General features: G+C 44.1%; 1 protein-coding gene across 2 annotated transcripts in view; it reads left to right on the forward strand.

Moving 5' to 3' along the window:
- Positions 1-2,252: 2,252 nt before the first annotated feature.
- Positions 2,253-21,240, forward strand: part of TRIM44 (tripartite motif containing 44) — a 108,627-nt gene continuing 89,639 nt past the window's right edge. The window contains exon 1 of one of the 2 annotated variants that reach the window (XM_072791130.1): positions 2,253-2,949. In XM_072791130.1, the coding sequence (XP_072647231.1) occupies positions 2,290-2,949 (660 nt within the window). In that variant the 5' untranslated portion in view covers positions 2,253-2,289. The remainder of the gene's footprint in view (positions 2,950-21,240) is intronic. The other variant, XM_072791129.1, reaches the window with a different exon arrangement.

Raw genomic sequence — 21,240 nt, forward strand, 5'->3', positions numbered from 1 at the left:
TTTGGGTAGATATTACCATTATTTCCATTCTACCTATCTTTCTAAAAGGTGGAAAACGGGAATGATCAATTAACGGACGTCCCCACGGCCCTAAAGCCAACAGGTCGTAGTACCAGGATTTACGAGCGCTCAGGCAGTGGATGTTCCAAAACCAGTTCTTAAAATGCCGCCAAAAGATCTGACCCCGGGGGCAGCCCAGGTGGCTCAGCGGTTTAGCGCAGCCTTTGACCCAGGGCGTGACCTTGGAGACCCGGGATCGGGTCCCACGTCGGGATCCCTTCATGGAGCCTGCTTTTCCCTCTGCCTGTGTCTCTGCCTCTCTCTCTCTGTCTCTCATGAATAAATAAATAAAATCTTAAAAAAAAAAAAAAAAAAAAAAAGGTCTGGGCCGGTTCTTGGCCCTTGGGGTATCGGATAATAAGTGACAGTCCCTTCATTTCTCTCGGAGCCCAGCCTGCATCTAGGCGGTTTCCTTCCATGGAGCTCTCACTGGACAAATCATCACCTGCCGTCTCAGCTTGGAAAAAGGTGAAGAAAAAGGGAGAGGCTGCTGCCCTAGAGAGGCCGAGGCCCCTAAGAAGCAGGAATGCAAACAGACTTTGCAAATAGGCAAAGCGTAGTATTGCTGCGGATCGAAAAAACGTGTTTGCGCAGCCCGACTGGAGCCTGGGAGGACGACCATGAGCCTTCTCCAGGGGCGCCCTCTGAAAGCCCTAAGGGCGGCCACCACTCAGGCCCAGCGCCGTGCAGGACACCTGGGAGGCTAGACCTCCCCGTGTGCACCTGGCGCTGGAGGCTCAAGGAGGCTAGATCCCCACGTGCACCTGGCCCTGGAGGCTCAAGGAGGCTAGATCCCCGCGTGCACCTGGCCCTGGAGGCGCAGGGAGGCTGGACCCCCGCGTGCACCTGGCGCTGGAGGCGCAGGGAGGCTGGACCCCCGCGTGCACCTGGCGCTGGAGGCTCAGCGAGGCTAGACCCCCGCGTGCACCTGGCGCTGGAGGCGCAGGGAGGCTGGACCCCCGCGTAAACCTGGCCCTGGAGGCTCAAGGAGGCTGGATCCCCGCGTGCACCTGGCCCTGGAGGCGCAGGGAGGCTGGACCCCCGCGTGCACCTGGCGCTGGAGGCGCAGGGAGGCTGGACCCCCGCGTGCACCTGGCGCTGGAGGCTCAGGGAGGCTAGATCCCCGCGTGCACCTGGCCCTGGAGGCTCAGGGAGGCTAGATCCCCGCGTGCACCTGGCCCTGGAGGCGCAGGGAGGCTGGACCCCCGCGTGCACCTGGCGCTGGAGGCTCAGCGAGGCTAGACCCCCGCGTGCACCTGGCGCTGGAGGCGCAGGGAGACTGGACCCCCGCGTGCACCTGGCGCTGGAGGCTCAGGGAGGCTGGACCACCGCGTGCACCTGGCGCTGGAGGCGCAGGGAGGCAAGGCCCCCCGCGTGCACCTGGCGCTGGAGGGGCGCAGGGAGGCTGGACCCCCGCGTGCACCTGGCCCTGGAGGCTCAAGGAGGCTGGATCCCCGCGTGCACCTGGCCCTGGAGGCACAGGGAGGCTGGACCCCCGCGTGCACCTGGCGCTGGAGGCTCAGGGAGGCTAGGCCCCCGCGTGCACCTGGCGCTGGAGGCTCAGGGAGGCTAGATCCCCGCGTGCACCTGGCCCTGGAGGCTCAGGGAGGCTAGATCCCCGCGTGCACCTGGCGCTGGAGGCTCAGGGAGGCAAGGCCCCCGCGTGCACCTGGCGCTGGAGGCGCAGGGAGGCTGGACCCCCGCGTGCACCTGCCCGGCGGCCGCCTCCATCCTCCCCGTCACCCTCCCCCTCCCTCCGCGGCCACCGGGCGCCCCCTCCCCGCCCGGGGGAGCGCGGAAAAGGGCCCTGGCCGCTTTAAGTGACTCAGGAAGTGAAAGGAGGCCGCTGACGGGGAGGAAAAGGAAAGCGGAACCGGGGCGGCGGGGCCGGCGGCGCGGAGACCTCGCCGGGGCCGGGGGGTGGGGTGGGGGGGGGGTGCTGCAGTGAGGGGAAGACAGCGCGAGGCAGGGCGGCGCGCCGCGCGGGGGCCGACGGGGGCGCTGGGGCGCGGGGGCCGACGGGGGCCGCGGGGGCCGACGGGGGCGCTGCGCCGGAAGTGCCCGCGCCGCCGGCGGAAGCGCAGTGCGCGGCGAGCCGGCGGGAGGGCCGTCGCTCGGCGGCGGGGAGCGCGGCCCGGGACTCGCCGCGAGGCCCGCACGCACAGCGGCGGGCGGGGAGGAGGCCGCTCGGGGGGCCCGCGGCCTGGGGGGCCGCGCCAGCGCAGCCACATGGCCTCCGGCGTGGGCGCGGCCTTCGAGGAGCTGCCGCACGACGGCACGTGTGACGAGTGCGAGCCCGACGAGGCCCCGGGCGCCGAGCAGGTGTGCCGCGAGTGCGCCTTCTGCTACTGCCCCCGCCACGCCGAGGCGCACCGCCACAGGTTCCCGGGCCACCACCTGGCCCGGTACGTGCACCTGCCCGCCGCCCCCGCCGCCCCCGCCCCCGCCCCCGCCCGGCCCGCGAGCCGCGCCAAGGACGGCGCCGAGGCCCCGGGGCGGAACCACGTGCAGAATGAGCGGGACCTCGAGAGCGAGTCGGACGAGGACAGCGAGTCCGAAGAGGACAGCGGGACGGACGAGGACAGCGAGGAGGACAGCGAGGAGGACAGCGAGGAGGACATGGAGGACGAGCAAGACAGCGACGCCGAGGACGACAACGCGGAAGGGGAGTCCGAGGCCGAGGGAGAAACCGAGGCGGAAAGCGAGTTTGACCCCGAGATAGAGATGGAGGCGGAGAGAGTGGCCAAGCGGAAGTGTCCGGACCACGGGCTCGACCTGAGCACCTACTGCCAGGAGGATAGGCAGCTCATCTGCGTCCTGTGCCCCGTCATCGGGACCCACCAGGGCCACCAGCTGTCCACCCTGGACGAAGCCTTCGAGGAGCTAAGAGTAAGTACCGCGCGTCCAGGGCGCAGGCCTGCAGGGCAGGGCACCCACCTGGGCTTCGGCTCGCGCGGCCACGACCCCGCCGGGAGCCGTGCTGCTCACACCCTCCTTTTGGCGGAGCCCCTTTGAGAACCAGATGAGCGTTCTGGCCCCTGACCCCCGGGGAAACCGAAGTACGCACAAAGCCTCCGGTACAACGTTCCCGGAAAGGTGCAAAGGCCCCGGTCTCCGGATCCCGGTTAAGCGTTCCTCGGGAGGTCGGACCCCGTCCGCGTAAGCTGGTGCCCGCCGCAGCGTGTCATCCCGTTGCGACCAGAGCGCCTGGACCTCTTGCCAAGGCCGTCCCGTTGCCTACCTGAAACCATGGGAACCCGTGGTGCAGCCAGGCCGAGGCAAGCAGGTGGTTCCTCCGTAGGGAAGGGAGACCTCCCCCACCCCCAGCTCCAGGTGGTCTTTTCGGTGTTAAAGTCATATGTGGGGGATCACCCAGCGGTTCAGCGCCTGCCTTTGGCCCAGGGCGTGATCCTGAGGACCCGGGATCGAGTCCCACGTCGGGCGCCCTTCATGGAGCCTGCTTCTCTCTCTGCCTGTGTCTGCCTCTCTGTGTGTCTCTCATGAATAAATAAATAAAATCTTGAAAAAAAAAGTCATATGTGCCCCTAGTGCCGCCTTATTTTTTTTTTTTTTTTAAGATTTTTATTTATTTATTCATGAGAGGCAGAGACAGAGGGAGAAGCAGGCTCCATGCAGGGAGCCCGATGCGGGACTCGATCCCAGGACACCGGGGTCACGCCCTGGGCCGAGACAGATGCTCAACCGCCGAGCCACCCAGGTGCCCCCACCCTCCCATGCCCCCTGCCTTTTAGGGTCTTCCTGTGTGATCATTGTCTGCAAAGGAGGCTGAGAGGTTTGGAGACGAACTTGGAATGGGAATGGGAGTTCCTCTGTCTTCCATCTTTGGCCTGAGGGCGGGACCTTTATATATCTTGGACCTTGCAGATCCCCTGGAACAGTGTTTTTGGAAAGTCGTAGACGTCAATAAATATTCGTTCAGCCAACGAGCTTGCAAGTGATTTGCCTTTTATCTATCTGTGGGTGTTTGTAGTCCGTGAGGGGAGTTGCTGGAGTTCACCCCGGAGGAAGCTTGAGCAGAGTGACCAGTTCATCAGTGAATGTTGTCATTATTATGACAACTCTTAACTCCCCTAAAGCTGTCTTGCAATGACTGGCCTTAGGATAACAAATACTTTGTTAATGAAGATCTCCTGTGTTGAGCTTTTTCCCTTTTTTTATTGTAAAATGCACAAAGTGTATACAAATATAAGTACAGGCTAACTCAGAATTACAAAGCAGATTCTGATGCGACCTCTACCCAGATTAAGACACAATATTAGTAGCAGTATTGAAGAGCTGTGCCCTTTCCAATTATAACCGTTTCCCTTCCCCACAGGTAACCATTTTCTGGATTTCTGTGGTGATATTTCCTTGCTTATCTCTATATTTTTGCCACATATGTATGGATTCCTAAACTTGTTTGAGTTTGATTCAGTTAATGTTGTACTATGCATTCTTTTCATTTTTTTTTCATTATTGTGTTTGTGAGATTTTATCCAGTGGGTAGCTGTGGTTTGTTCATTTTCATTGTTGTGTAGAATTCCGTTTTATGACTGTGCTACAAGTCACCTATTCTATCAGTGATGAGTTGGGGACTTCCAGATTCTGAGGTTTCTGCCTCTTATAAAATGTTGATACAGATACTCTTATTCATGTCTCCTGGTGAAGGTCTACATATATTCACACGGAATGTAAACCTAGGAGTGAAATTGTTGGCACAGACTGTGTATATCTTAAATAGTACCAGATACTGCCAACTATTTTCCAAAGTGGTTGTACCAGTTTGCGTTGCCAGGAAGAGTGTATGAGAGTCCTGTTCTGTATCTTCAGCGCTTGCTATTAGAGAATTTAAAATTTTTGACATTTTTGTGAATATGTGTGGAATCTTCTTGTGGTTCAAATTTGCATTCTTCTAGTTACTGAAGACTTTTTGTGTCTTTTGTATCTTTCCTTTTGTGCAATGCTCCATTCAGTTGTTTTTTTTTCTCATTTTTTTAATTAGGCTTTTTCTCATTAATTTATAGAAGTTTATATATTTCATTGTGGCTTCTTTGTTGTTTCTGTGGGTTGCAAATATCTTCTGATCTGTTTTTTAAAAATTGTGCCTTGAGGGCAGCCCAGGTGGCTCAGCGGTTTAGCCCCTCCTTCAGCCCAGGGCGTGATCCTGGAGACCCAGGATCCAGTCCCACGTCAGGCTCCCTGCATGGAGCCTGCTTCTCTGTTTCTCCCTCTGTCTGTGTCTCTGCCTCTCTCTCTCTCTCTCCTCTCTGTGTATTCTAATGAATAAATAAATAAAATCCTTAAAAATATATACAAATTGTGCCTTGAGTAGAAGCTCTTCATTTTAATGTAGTAGAATTTATCAGCAATTGCCTTTATTGTTAGTGCTTTCTTGTTCCACTTAGTATTGATTTTCCTATAATGGACGTAGGGGCTCATTTCATTTTTTCCTTATACAGGTAGCCAATTGCTCTAGCAGCATTCATTGAAAAGCCTGTCTTTTCTACATGGATCTGCTGTGCCACCTGTCCATATGCCTGTGAATGTGCTGCTTGGGTCTTCTATTCTGTACCATTGATCTGTCAGTGTATCTCTGTGTGAAAAACATGTTTTCTTAGTTACCATAGCTTTGTAACATGTCTTAATGTCTGGTAGAGCAACTTCTTCTAGAAGAGTGTCTTAGCCAGTCTTGGCCTTTTACAGTTCTTAGAAGCATACTCTAAAGTTATATTAAAAAGCGTGCAGAACTTCTTTGTATTGTATTGAGTTTGTAAACCAGTATATAGAGAATCAACACCATTATAAGATATAGTCTTCTGATGCATTTTTTTTTAATTTTTTTAAAATTTTTATTTATTTATGATAGAGAGAGAGAGAGAGGCAGAGACACAGGCAGAGGGAGAAGCAGGCTCCATGCACCGGGAGCCCGACGTGGGATTCAATCCCGGGTCTCCAGGATCGTGCCCTGGGCCAAAGGCAGGCGCCAAACCGCTGCACCACCCAGGGATCCCCTGATGCATTATTTTTTAGATCTAAATTGCCTCATGATAAAGTTTTATAATTTTTTTTTCTGAAAGATCTTGTACATCATTGTGAAATTTATTCATGGATACTTAAGATTTTTAATGTATTGTAAAAAATTTAAAATTTTTGTTTCCTAAGCGTATATAGGGATGTGATTAAATTCTATGTATTGATTTTTGTGTTAAGATGTCTGCTGAATTCTCACAAATACTCTAATAATTAATGTGTAGATTCATTCGACATACATGACCAAGTTATCTGCAGAGAGGGACAGTTTTTGTTCTTTCCAATCCTAATATGTGTCTTTTTCTTGCCTTACTGCTTTAGATAGGACATCTAATATAATGTTGAATAGAAGTGATAGTGAGTATTCTGGCCTTGTTCTAATTGATGAATAATTTACAACATTTCATACATACATGTGATAGTATTTTTTACCCCACAGATATATTTCATCAGATTAGAAAAATTCCCTTTTAATCCTAATTTAAGAGTTTTTCTTAATATTGAATGGATGTTGAATTTTGTCAAGTGGTTTTCCTGCATCTTTTGAGGTGTTCATTTGATTTTACTCTTTTACTATGTTAATGTAGTAAATTATGTTAATTGGCTTTTTAAGTAAAAAAATCAGTTATGTTCACATGTCTCAAAGTCTCTCACCTTTGTCCTTTTCACCTGGTTTCTTCCCCAACAACTATTTATTTGTAACCACTTTTATTAATTTTTTTGCTCATCTTTCACATGTTTTTTCTTGTAGTTGTACACAAAAATACAGGGCTGTGCATATGTGTGGTCTTATTTCCATCCCTGCATATTGTTATATTTTACAGTTAAGGCAACTTTGCATTTCTGGGATAAATACAACTTGGTCATGATGAAGTATCTTCTTGTTTTTAAATTTGGTTTATTAACAATTTATGTAGGATTTTTTCATTTATATTTATGGGAGAAATTAGCTTGTAAATTTTCTTCTTTGTACTGCCCTTATGAGATTTTGCGATCAAGGTTACGTTGCCTTCATAGTATGAGTCACAGTGTATTGCTTCTCACATATTTCCTCTATTTTAATGGAAGTGTTTATATAAGATTGGTATATTTTGAATAAAGGGGAAAGGAGAAAAAAATAAGTAGGAAATATCAGAAAGGGAGACAGAACATGAAAGACTCCTAACTGAGAAACGAACTAGGGGTGGTGGAAGGGGAGGTGGGCGGGGGGTGGAGGTGACTGGGTGACGGGCACTGAGGTGGGCACTTGACGGGATGAGCACTGGGTGTTATTCTATATGTTGGCAAATTGAACACCAATAAAAAATAAATTTATATATAAAAAAAAACTCCAAACTAGAAAAAAAAAAAAAAAGATTGGTATATTTCTTTCTAGGATGATCAATAGAACTGACCATGGAAGCTGTCTGGACCTGAAAAAAGAATTTTGTTACTTTGTTTTCTGTAGTATTTTTGATTATGGATTCAATTCTTTAACGGTTATAGGTCTAAATTATCTATTTTTCCTTAGGTCAGTTTTATTAAGTTACATTTTTCCAGAAGTTTGTCCATTTTATTCAACTTTTCAAATATATTAGTGTAAATTTGTGAATCCTGTTCTCTCTCTCTCTTTTTTTTTTTTTTAGATTTAATTAATTTATTTATGAGAGAAACAGAGCCAGAGACACAGGCAGAGGGGGAGAAGAAGGCTCCATGCAGGGAGCCCGATGAGACACTCGACCCTGAACTCCAGGATCACGCCCCAAGCCGAAAGCAGACACTCAGTGCTCAACCAGGCGTCCCTTTTTTTTTTGTTTTGTTTTGTTTTGTTTTGTTTTAGAAATCCTATCCTCTTTTATCTTTCTTCATACCATAGCTATTTTCTTTATTCCTGTAAGAACAGTAAGCATGTTGATCATAATCTGTCTTTGGTAATTCTAGTATGTAGAGACTTGGTGGATCTCCTCTGCTGTTGTTTTTGATGGTATTTTTCAATGTTTCTTGATTTCCTTTTGTTTGCATAGCTCTCTGTTGACTTTGAAAATTTATTTGTGGGGATTTCCCAAGCCTTGGCATGAAGCTGTATTCTTCGAAAGAGGATTGAGTTTGCTTGTGCTAAGGCCCGAGAATACAATTTGTTTAGAACCCCCTTAAAGTAAATGAATTGCTTGAGATTTCTTGGACCAGATTTTCGGGAGGTACCTGCCTATGTTTACAACTAATTAAAGATTTCACTTTCATCCAGCCCTGCAATCCCCTACCTCCTTTGTTCAGCTCCAAGGCAACACTCCCACAGTCTCCTTCAGAGGGTGAGACAGTGGCACGTTTAGTTTAGTTTGTCTTTACTCTAGAGTTTTACTCTTTAACAGGGGCAAGAGCATCCCAAGTCTCTGTGGCAAGGATCTCTTTTATTTTATTTTATTATTATTTTTTTTTGTGATTTTTTTTTTTAATTTATGATAGTCACACAGAGAGAGAATGAGAGAGAGAGAGGCAGAGACACAGGCAGAGGGAGAAGCAGGCTTCATGCACCGGGAGCCTGATGTGGGATTCGATCCCGGGTCTCCAGGATCGCGCCCTGGGCCAAAGGCAGGCGCTAAACCGCTGCGCCACCCAGGGATCCCCAAGGATCTCTTTTAAATGTCTTGTTCTAGGGCAGCCCGGGTGGCTCAGCAGTTTAGTGCCACCTTCAGCCCAGGGCGTGATCCTGGAGACGCGAGATCGAGTCCCATGTCAGGCTCCCTGCATGGAGCCTGCTTCTCCCTCGGCCTGTGTCTCTCATGAATAAATAAGTAAAATCTTAAAAAAAAAAAAAAAAAAAAATCTCTCATTCTGGGGGCATCTGGCTGGCTCACTTGGTAGAATGTCTGACTCTTGATCTCAAGGTTGTGAGTTCGAGCCCTATGTTGGGTGTAGACATTACTTAAAAAATAAACAAATTAAAAAAAATAAATCTCTCACCTCAGCCTGACATCAGCTTTGCTTTCTCTTACCTCCTCCTCTCCCACCTTACTGTACACCCCCTATGAAATGCACAGCCCAGTTTCTTGCAGATCAGTAAATGTCTTCGATCAAGAGTTGCTTCCCATAGTCTTCTTATGTTAATATTGGAACAGTATTGCTGACTAAACTGTGGACATTATTAGAATTTCACCAGTTTTTCCCTGTAATGACTTTTGTACCAGGATCCTGTGGTCACATTACTTTTTTTTCTTTTTGCTCTTGATGACCTTGATAGTTTAGAGGAGTGCTAGCTAGGTCCTGGGTAGAATCTCTTAGTTTGGTTTTGTCTAATGTTTTTCTCATGTTGAAACTGGAATTAATGGGGTTTTGGGTGATATAAATTCTCTTTTTTTGCTTTGCTTTTTTTACTTAGCAGTATATCTTGGAAATCACTCCATAGATGTGTCTACTTATTTATTTATCTTTTTATAGTTACAAATACTCCATTGTATGTCATTCATTAAATTCTTAATTTATGATATTGTGTTTTTCAACTCTAGAATGCTTATTTGGTTATTTTTAAAAGATCTATTTCTTTGAATCTTTTGGGGTCTGATTTTATGTCACATTTTCATAATTCTTCTCATGTCTCATAATTTTTCATCCAAAACTAGATGTTGTGTTTAAAAGAACTGTAGACATTAGACTAGTATTTTCTTTTTCTATCCCTGAGAAAGGTTATGCCATTTACTCTGTTAGGCAGCTAGGATGAGGGGCTGATTATTTTGATCCAGTAAAGATTTGAGCTTCAACAGAGCTTGGTTGCAGCTTTAATTAGTTTCAGTTCACTTTGGTTTCAAATGTTTTGAGGCCAGTGTACATTTGCTTATTGGAAGAAAGTAAAGCTCTTGGAGTATTAAAGTAGCACAGCATGATGATGGTGAGAGAACAGAGTCTTTGTTACACTGCATTCATTCAGCAAGTATTTATGGAGTATTGGCTGAGAGCAGGAGCTTCTAAGCATTGGGGATATAGCAGTGAGCATAATGGAACAAGTCCCTACTTCTGTTGGAGCTTACATTGTATTAGAAGGAAATAGAGAAAAACAAATTAGCAAGTAAACATATAATAAGTGTTAAAAATTAAAAATTTTTAAAATTGTATAGGATTAGATAGGGACAGAAAGTATCCTAACTCTGCCACATGCTTTTTGACATTGGGCAAGCTATGGAACAGTTTGGCCTTACTTCTATATCTCTAAAATGAGTATGAAGTTATGAAATAAAATAGGATTTTTGTTGAATTAAATGGTTTAGTTTTGATCAGACACTTTAACAATGCTTAACACATTGTAAGCTCTTAGTAAATGTTAGCTGCTATTTTATTATTAACATGAGGAGTCTGATGAAACCCAAGTTTTGAGAGGAATTTGTACTATGTATATATATATTTTAAAAACCATTTGGGCATTTTATTTTTATTATTTTTGAAAGCTTTTATTTATTTTAGAGAGTGAGCGAGCATGAGCTCGGGGTGGGGGGTAAAGGAAGAGGGAGAAGCCGACTTCCCACTGAGCAGGGAGCCCGGTGGGGCTCAGTCCCAGGACCCTGAGATCATGACCTGAGCCAAAGGCAGATGCTTAACTGAGCCATGCAGGCGCCCTGTACAATATATGTTTAGATAGCTTTGTGCCTCTCCAGGCTGTGAGTGGCTGGTATTGGTGGTAGAAGTTCAGGTCAAATTGTTGCCTTAGACTTGCTGACACTTAGAGTAAAGCAAACTTCAGAATGGGCAGAAAACCAAGGTGACTGTAGGGCAAGGGGGCCTGGGGAGAGGCAGCCTGCAGGCTGGGCCACGAGAACTAAGGTGAACACTGGAGGGACAAGATTAACACTTCATTCTTGCAGTGACTTTTAAAGTCCTGCCTCTCCTCCCATACTCTCTCTATTTCCTCTTCACTCCAGAGGATAGTGTTTCCAAAAGATTTTGTGGGTCCAAATTTGGATTGAACGTGTGTTCCAGCTTTTTCATAGAAATATAGTTACACAGCCCAAATTATGATCTCTCATCTGGGTTATAACCTCTCATCCAGATATTCAGGTTTCTCTTACCATAATTTCTGGCCCTGAAAATGGGTCATTGGGTCTGACACAGGAACTTGATCAGGCTTACGGATTTATTCATATGAAAATTCTTATATTGTCAAGGGGATTTGCATTCATAGCTACGTTAATGAATCATTTTTGTTGGACAATAAAAGTGCAATTAGATGTTCTTAAAACTCTAGACCAGTAGTTTAAAAAACTGAACATAACCTACAGTAGAGGAAGTGTACTTTACATTGTAACCTTGTTTACATACACACACACTTTTAAATAACTCAGATGGAACACTGTGCCTTGCCAGACACGATGTTTTCTCTTTTGGTTCTGTTAAAAAAAAAAACTCTGGATTCTCACACTAAATTGCCTATATTGCACACTCATGGGTTGTGTCCTGTGACTTGAAAACTACATGTCTAGTGCACTACAGGGTCACTGAAGGAAAGGTAGAGTTATAAAATGGCTGAGAGACACGTGGTAGGCAGAGTTCAGCAAATACTTATGAGCATCTGTGGAGTTCTTAACATGGCTTTATTACGGACAGATCCAAAGGGTTTGAAGCCACACCCTTTGCCCTTGAGTGTGCCTTTAAGATGGGTATTTGGGGAGAAGAATCTTTGGTTAAGTGACATTGGAAACAACTGCCGAGAAGAGCTGAGGGAGCGCTAGTAGTAGCAGGGTGGTTAGAAGGATATAGGCATATGCTCAGAACAGCTGTGGCTCTAGAAGGACTGGAGATGGAGGTATGTCACTGCTGTATCCAATAATGGTCCATGACTCTGGTTCTTTAGTCAGCTCCTAAGAAGTAGCTCTGGAAGGAGGCAGGAGTTTGAAGGTCTGCCGAAAAATGTACTTATTTATATTATTTTTAATTATGTGAAAGGTTCGGGCTGTCTTCTAATAAAACCATGAAGCACTGGCTACAGAATGTTTCAGTGTCTTACTTGTTTAGAATAAGACAAGCTAAGACTAAGGTAAAGGGAATGACTTCCTGTCAGTTGGAGCAGCCCCATATGGTTCTCTGGAAAGTTTATGAGAGAGTCCTGCAGTTCCGGGATTCCCCATCTGAGTCTACCCTTCAAAACATACTTACTTAATTAACCTGTAATAAGTCTTGGAATTATACTGTGAAGAGGACAGACAAGGCCCTAGCTTTCATGGAGTTTACCATCTAGTTGAGGGGAAAGGTAATTTGGGATGGTAGTATGTAGTATGAAATCAGCAGGTCTTAGTTGTGAAAGAGTGAGTGGCATGGCAGCAGAGGGTTATATTTTGATGACGTTGTTGTGAGAAGTGTCTCTGAGCATATGACATTTGGGCAAAGACCTGAATTTATGAGACCTAGCAAAGATCTAGGAAAACTACTCTGTCATGTTACCAATTGAGTACTGTTTGCACAAAGTCCAGTGATACGTAGCAGACGATTGCTTTGATTCATACAACTTTTTATAAAGGGATGATTGGCTCTTGAAATGAGAAGAATAACATAATCCTAGCAGTTTTAATGTCCTGATAGCACAGGTGAAAATACTACCCTGTGAAGGGAATATGAGCTTGTGGGGAGGGCCTAGAAGCCTTCTGCAGGATTAAACAAAGGGGAAAAGCCATCTCATTATGTTTTGTTAAAGACATGGACTCTTTGTACAATCTTCATTATTAAAATTATACCTTATCTAAAAATTAGGAAATATTCTGGGAGAAAAGTGGCTAAAGTAGAAAGAATAGTGAATGCAAAGATTCTAAGGTAGAGTTGAACTCAGGGTATTGGAAGGACAACAAAAACATGAAGTAGAGAGGAGTGAAAGAGAAGTAGAAGGTAAGGTCAGCAATGTAAATAGTGTGTTTCTCACCTTGGTACCACATTTCTGAATCATCTGTGGAGAGCGATTCTTTAGAAAGTAGTTGTGATTGGTCCCATCCCATCCAGTTAAGTCAAAATCTCTGGGATATGTCAGGTATTTTGTAGACTGTACTTTTATTAGGATATGTCTCGTGTGCATCTCATGATTAGACTAGAGTTAGTGGTTGGGGAGGAAGACCACAGAGTTAAGAGTGCGTACTATCAAGATGACTTAATGATTGGTGTCTAGGAGACTGAACAGATTAATAGCTGGTGCTTAGTATATACTACTTACGTGCTAGGCACTGTTCTGAGCTCTTTATACATATTCAATCATCATAACAATTCTAGAGGTACATTTTATCTTTTTAAAATATCATTTGAGAGAGAGTGCATGTGGGTGAACATGAGCAGGAGGGACAAAAGGAGAGGGAGAGAGAATCTCAAGCCGACTCTGCTCTGAGCACAGAGAGCCCAATGCAAGGCTCAGTCTTACCATCATGACCTGAGCTGAAACCAAGAGTTGGACGCTTAACTGACTGTGCCAATAAAGTGCCCTGAGGTACCTCTTCTTGGTATCTCTGTTTACAGAGGAAGGAAGCTGAGGCATAGGGAGATTACATAACTTGCCCAGGGTCATACAGTTGGAGCGTGGCAGAACTTAGGAGTCTTAACAGCTGATTCTTGGGAGTAAAGGTCCAAGCTTGTCCTTCTCTCTTCTCCCAAGAACCCAGTGCTCACTTTTTCTCTTCCCGGACCTTTTGATCAAAATAGAATAGATTAATGGGCATTTTATACTATTAGAGTATTGTTTCTCAGGGTAAGGTTGCGGATGTAGTAATCTGATTATTCTTAAACCCCTCTTAGAATAAAGGACTATGTGCCCAAAAGCTGTGGTACCAGCTTTTCTGGACTCTAGCCCACAATGTGGAAGTTGTTCTGCCTCTTCATTGGTGTACCCACCTTTTCTCCTCCTTTGCATCTGACCCAAAACTGAGAAGCCAGAGGTGGCTTGGTATCGGTTCTGTGTGTCTTCTGCTTGAACTTACAGTTCAGTCTGAGATGACCAGCTTGGTTTCATGTTCCTGTCCCTGTTGGTTCTACTAGTATCCAGAGCCTTAGTCTAACCTTGTGTGGCAGGAAGGAGCACAGATGCTCACGAACCTCTCAGAGGAAGGAACAGAATACATACAAGGAATAGGTGGAACGAAGCTTCGGTCCTGATACATAGGAGTTGGAATGGGGTGGGAAACATAGAACTCTGGTCCTGGGAGACATAAATCCTTTGTATGTATGTTTTGCTTTTGAGTTGTGTGTGAGAATTTTTTTGTGTGTGTATCACTGTCATAGGGATTAAGCCAATGTGGCATCAAAGAAAAAATATCAATATTGATGTCCTTTTCAGACATCCTAAACTGACGAATTAAGAAAACAAAAGCCTTCACATATGCTGCAGGCTCACTCCATAATGTAGGCCAGATAACCATATTCTTGTTGAACACTTAATCATATATTAAACTCACTTCTGATGTATTTAGCTAGTTTTTGATCAGGTGGCAGAGTAATCTGCTTTTCACTTGGATAGACTGTTAGAGAAAACACCTATCTTAATGTGTATACTATAGCATATAGGTAAGTTAAAGACTGGTATTTTAAGTTAATCTTATTTATCTGAATGATTTTTGAGCATTTATGGTGAGCTGTGTGATGAATATTGAGAATAAAGAAAAGTTTTTGACATCAGGAAACTTACAGTCTAATAGGAAAGATAGTCTTCAGGTGCTGATACGTGTATGAATGTTAGAGGAGAGGTGCAGTAGAGTGCTAAGGGGGCTCAAAGAAAAGAGAAATTAATATGAGTTGAAAACATGGAATCAGGAAAGATTTCTTGGCAGAAATGGTATTCAAGGTGGATAGGACAGATAAGATTTTACTAGGTAAACACAGACTAGACTGTTACGTAGCCCTCCTGTGTTCCTATAGCAGCAGCCTATATACAGTCACTGTAGCAGTAATTACAGTATACTACATCAGTGTTATTTCTTTCCATGTCTCATGTGGGTTATAAACTTTTCTAGGGCTACTACTGTATGTTATTTATCTTTGTGTTCCAAGTACCTAGCATAGTGCCTGTTGAGTAGTAGATGCATATTGGAGTAGTTGGTGAATATATGATGTGAAACATCTCATCTAGTTCTAGGGTGTCAATGAAGAACTGAAAGAAACAATATTGCATAATGATTTAGTGTATCAGTGTTTACATTAGTTTAGCTGCATCTAAAATAAGGAAATTATTCGGAAAAATCCAAAACAATAGCTACTCAAGCAAGATTATTTCTTTCTGTGTAAAAGAAGTCTGGATGTAAGCAGTCTAAGGCTGGTGTGGAGGAACTGTGATGTTATTAGGAATCTAGGCTCTTTCTCCCTCCTCTCTGTCACTCTTAGGTGTAGTCTTTGTCATGGACCAAGTTGACTACTGGAGTTCAGCCAGCACATCAGAGTTCCAGGATAGCAGGCATAGGAAAGTGAAGAAGGGCACACCCCTCCATCTTAAGGAAATCCTCCAGAAGTTGCACACATTGCTGCTTATGTCTCATTGGCTAGAATTCAGTCCTGTTGGCCTTACCTAGTTGTATGGGAGACCAGGAAATCATCTTTTTTCCCAGGCTACAGTGTGTCCAGCTAAAAGCTGGCATTTGTTACTAAGAAAAAATGGGAGAAGGAATATGAAGAACCAAGCATAATCTTATGTAATTATGAACTTGGCTTGCAATATGAATTTGAGCATTTATTAGCTATATTATGTTGGATAATTCACTCAGCCTCTCTTGAGTCTTGGTTTCCTCATCTGTAGGATGAGCATAATAAAATTGTTTCTCCTTACTGCGTTATAGTGAGGAACAAACAAGATCATACATGTAAAGAGCTTAGCATGGTGCCTCCACGATAATAAGCCCTCAGCAATTGGTGGCACATTCTTATTACCATTAAAAAGCCATCTAAGGTTCTGTTCTGAGTTCAATTCCAAACCAGTTAGTCTGGCAGCAGTAGAAGTTCTGGACACCAAGTTTCTTTGGGTGAAAAGTGTTCAGCCCCCTCTCCTTCTGCTCCTTCTGCCTGCTTTATTCTGGTGGGTAGATAGGCTGGTGAAAAACTTGTCTTTGAGAAGAGGCTCCTGTATGTTTCAGTGTCCTGCTGGTGCCTTATGCACTAGCTAACCAAAACACAGCTGGTCCGTCTAATTTTAGGTTCACAAGTCTTGCTGGTTGTCCTCTTTAAATTCTGTTTTACATTCTGAACTGTGGGAAATTTTTATAGAAACAGAGGGGAGGCAGGGGCAATACACTCTTTACTTTCTGGTTAGAAAAGAGCCTCCATTTTCTTTCCAGTAGGCAGTCATGAGGAGAGGTATTATAGGCACCCCTCTGGTATCCTCTCTGCCCTTTGGGTCAGTGGGAACCCTGGTGGGATGTAACCTGTGTTGAGTGGTGGACTCTGACTTCACATGCTTGAAGTATGAAAATACTAATCTTCAGCTGAGCTGTTGGAGGTGGCATGTGTTTTAGAGTTAGGTTTAGAAAGACTTGGTAATGAGTTTCTCAGACCCAAAATGATTTTGGATCTGAGCAACTAACTATATAAAAGTAGTTGCCTGACATGAGAGTGGACTTGGAGCTGGAAAATCAACTACTGTTAGTAGAGAATTTTTGTACATGGCATGGTGATAAAAAATTTAGTTTCATTTTCTATTGACAAGGCCTTTGCTTTCTGATTTGGTTCCTTAGAAGGACTTGTTGTATATTCTATCTTTTAGTCCTTTTCCACTGTGTTTCCCAGAAAAACCTTTTGGTAAAAATAACAGAAAGTTGAGTTGAAATTTTTTTTTTTTTTTAAAGCATGTTACCAATATAAGGCCAATGGGATGGGGGGGAAAAAAAAAACAACCAAAACAGCCAGACAGTATTCTTTCTGAACTCAGCATCTTCTGATTTTGTGTAATACAGAATTCAATATTTAGAAGCCAGTTTAGGATGTTTAAGTGATTAACATTTACATTTCTACAAATTACTGTTCTTTTGGTGCCCAGGTGGTTATTGGCATTAGACTAGACTAACTCCCATAAAACTACAGAGATACGGGCAGCCCGCGTGGCTCAGCGGTTTAGCGCCGCCTTCAGCCCAGGGCCTGATCCTGGAGACCTAGGATCGAGTCCCACGTCAGGCTCCCTGCATGGGGCCTGCTTCTCCCTCTGCCTGTGTCTCTGCCTCTCTCTCTCTGTCTGTCTCTCATGAATAAGTAAATAAATAAAATCTTAAAAAAAAAAAAAAAACTACAGAGATACTTCTTGTCAGAGATAAGAGTCGAGATACTTCTTATTCTGATGCTGCTTTCACCTACCATATTCCATCTTTGTTTTTGCCCCTCATACATTTTCAAAGGATATTTACATTAAAATGAGCTATATTACTTTTTTGTTTTGAGAGTAAATGGATGGACATGTGTTTAAGAGGTGTTCTTAACCCTTTTGAAGAGAGACAACCCAGCTTTCTGGTGTTCAAATACAAGGACCCTTAGAGGTAGAAAGCCTTCAGAATATGGCTTCCAATAACATTCCAGAACGTTACTTCGGATGTCTGTAGGGACCAGAAAGGTAATGTAAATGCAGAAAGCAAACCAGGGTAACCATAGGCAAACTGGAGAGAGCCTGCCCTGTGTAAAGTGGAAGCTGCTACTTAGCTTCAGCCAAGTGCTGCTGTGTGGGAATGGGAGCCCAGTATAATCACATCTTTCAGATTTTCAAAAGAAGCTAGAAATCTTTATTGTTTGTGTCTCCTGATTTTTAAATGTTAGTAACTAATTTAAAATTCCCTGTATGCTGTGTGGGATAACACTTCAAAATTCCAAAAAAAAAAAAAAGTTCTGTAGGCTGCAGCCTACAAATTTGTAGGTTCTGATTTGATCCATTTTATTCCTTAACAGATTGAGAAATAGAAATCCAAAGATATGAGATGACTTTTCCAGGCTCACATAGTAGTAAGTGGCAGAAGTAGGAATAGAATCTGGTTCTTTTTTCTCTGTATGCAATTATTTTTTACATGGAAAGTTAAACTTTTTTGGTACTTTGAGGAAAGCTAATGTCCCTTTCCCTAGAAAAAAGTGCATGTACCTTCCAAATTTCACATACAGTTTTAGGGGTTTCAAACTCCCTGAAATCTGTACATGAACACCAGGTAAAGAACCCTCTCTTCTACCTGCTGGTTCATATGTTTGCAGTGTAAAGGGAACAGTACTCCAATATTTATTTAAGCAAACTCAACATAGGCGCTGAAGAAGCCATAGGTCTGTCCTCCCTTCCTCACTCCCAACTTTATGTATACTAAATTTTATTAGACTAGGACTATAATTTAGCTAAGTCTGAGAGCCTCCTACTACTGTCTGTAATACCAGTCCCTCCAATCATTTCTTCCGGGTCTTTTATATATATGTGTGTATATATATAAAAGCGTGTGTGTGTGTGTGTGTGTGTGTGTGTATATCCCATGGAGAGTAATAGTTCTGTTTTTTTTTTTTAGTTTTCATTTATTTTTTTAGATTTTATTTATTTGACGGAGAGAGGGCACAAGCAAGGGGAATGGGAGCAGGAGAAGCAGGCTCCTGACTGAGCAGGGAGTCCAATGCAGGGCTCAATCCCAGGACCCTGGGTTCATGACCTGAGCTGAAGGCAGATGCTTAATGGACTGAGCTACCTAAACATTCCTAGTTTTGTGGTTTTTTTTTTTTTAATAAGTAATATTTATAGTTTGTGTCCTTTTGCAAGTTAAAAAAATTTCATTAAGTCTTGCCTTTTATCCAGGTACATAACAGATCTACTTCATTCTTTTTTTTTTCTATATTCCATATTTTGTTGATTCCAGAGCTTATTTAGCCACCCACTGTTGATGGATGTTTAGAATATTTCCAGTTTGTTTAGTACTACAAACAGTGCTACCGTAAATATTTCTGTGCATGCCTTCTTAACACATGTACTAGGGTTTCTTAAGGGGATGAAGAGAGAAATGGACTGGTGAGGCATGTGATTTCAGAGTAGATTCATCATTTTGTATCAGCAACATATGGAAGTCCCTAGTTTCTCCAAAGCCCCTCATCATTTGATATCAATCAGAACACTTTTTTCAATATAATGGATAAGAAATATATTAATTGCTAGTAAATTTGAGCATCTTTTACGTCTTTTCGTATGTTTATTAGCCATTCTACATTTCTGTTATGTTCATATCCTTTGTTTGGATTTCTTTTGGGCTTATTTGACTTTTTCTTATTTAAAAGAATTTCTTTTGTATTCTCTTATGTATTTTTGACACCAGTCTCTTCTGTTGTATATATTATAAATCTTTTTCAAAAAAAAAATCTTTTTCATTTGGATCATTCTAATCCTGGTTTTGCTGCTAGCTTTGTGATTGGGGGGCATCATTTGACTTCCACAGAATCGTTTTTGACCATTGTAAAGTGAGAATACACCACCTCTTAGTTACTGTGCTATTGTGAAATGCCACTGACAGAGTATATGAGCCCTGTGATTTTTAGTTTCCTTGTTTGATTTCCATGAGCCATTTTCTCAGCTGTGAAATGTGAATACACTAGTTTTTAGGTTTATTGTGAGATGCCAATGAAAGAACATATAAAAGTGCTTTGGAGAATAAAGAACAACTTCAGGTGTAAGATATTTTGTCCTTTCTTTGGCTTTGTTATGACTCATCCCTAGGAGTTGGCTTTTGTGAAGCAGGCTACATCTTCACAGATTAGTCAAACTCTGAGAGGTAGGTGTCATAACATACCACTTGTCTCTTTTTATTTTACACTCTTTCAGGGCACGAAAGAGTTGTGTAAACAAGATCTGTTCCATTGAACTCCTGTGTTCTTGGAAGGTATTGGGTGGGATCGAGATGGAGAAGAGCAATATCAGGAGACTCTCACTTTGCTACTCATAATGCTGGCCACAAGGGCTGACACAGTAGAATCTGGACATTTATGGAACCAAATGTCTACAAGGTTAGAATTAGCCCGCCCTTTGTTACTATCGTGGTCCACCTCTCAATTAGAACACAGGTTTCAGAGGCAGTTGTTCTGTTCTACCATACTAGGGAAGTGGGAAGGTGTAATTTCCTATCCTGGTTACCTTTTGACTGATGACTGCCCTTTGAAAACAGATAATTAACTAAAACATGATACTACCCTATGCTCTGGGGACACTCAAACTCAGATACCACCTTAGACCTGGATAACCCTGCGCCCCTAACCCTGTATGCTGCATGCTTTAGAGGGCCATGCCCATCCCCTCCTTAACAACTCTCCAAGCACCCAGGATCCAAGAATTACCTGACAGAATGTCTTGAACCTGCTTTTGAGGCCTGCAGAGCCTCTTTCTGAGTCTGTCCTCCCAAAGATGGATCAAGCCATTGGACCCTACCCCTGCTGGTGTACATTACTAGGTCCCAGATGTGGCCAAGGGTGACTGCTTAGTACACCCAGAGCTTGGATGGACTAGCTTGAACATCTGTGTACAAGGCTTCTTGAGGTGCAGGAAGGGATTGGTGTGTGGGGAAAGAAGGGAAGTGAATCTGAGGCCACGGTCTTCCACTTGTACTTTTGCCTCAGCCTGCAGCATGGGAGGGAGGTCTGCCCAGTGAAGCCTCTCCTTTCTGACCATTTGCTTATTTTATGGGTAAAAAAAAGAAGCCATTAGGAAATGTTTTCTTCACTACCTATTTAGAAACCAACTATAGCTGACTCAGTATAGACCCCAGTTAATCTTGGAGAATAATTCTCAGAGGGTGTGTGTGTGTGGGGGGGATGGGTGAATTTCCTGGAGGGAGAATATCAGTGCATCTCCCTCTGTCTCTCCCCTGGGTCGGCATTGCTGCTGATGCGTGGTGAAAAGGAGGGAGGATTCTGCTGACACACTGTATTTTTATGAAAAAAAGGCTAAGGGTTCCCTTATCTCTCCACACAAGGCACATCTGCCTGCAAACGTGCTGTCTGCTTCTGAGGGATTCCTTCATTGTTCTATTTCTTTTCCGAATGTTTTAAGGCACAGTTTTGGTGCATTCCTTTCTTTTTTCTAGAGCCAGGGGGGATGTCAAAATCTATCAGGGCTCTTGCTGAAGAGCTTAAAATGGGCGCTGGCAGCTGGGATGTGGGGGAAGAGAGCTTTCCAGGGACAAGTGACCTGCTTGTTCAGCCAATGAGAAGCAGGTTACAGAAATGATATCACCAGACAGGCTTTAT

The sequence above is a fragment of the Canis lupus genome, chromosome 21, assembly GCF_048164855.1.
Source record: "Canis lupus baileyi chromosome 21, mCanLup2.hap1, whole genome shotgun sequence".
Classification (NCBI taxonomy): domain Eukaryota; kingdom Metazoa; phylum Chordata; class Mammalia; order Carnivora; family Canidae; genus Canis; species Canis lupus.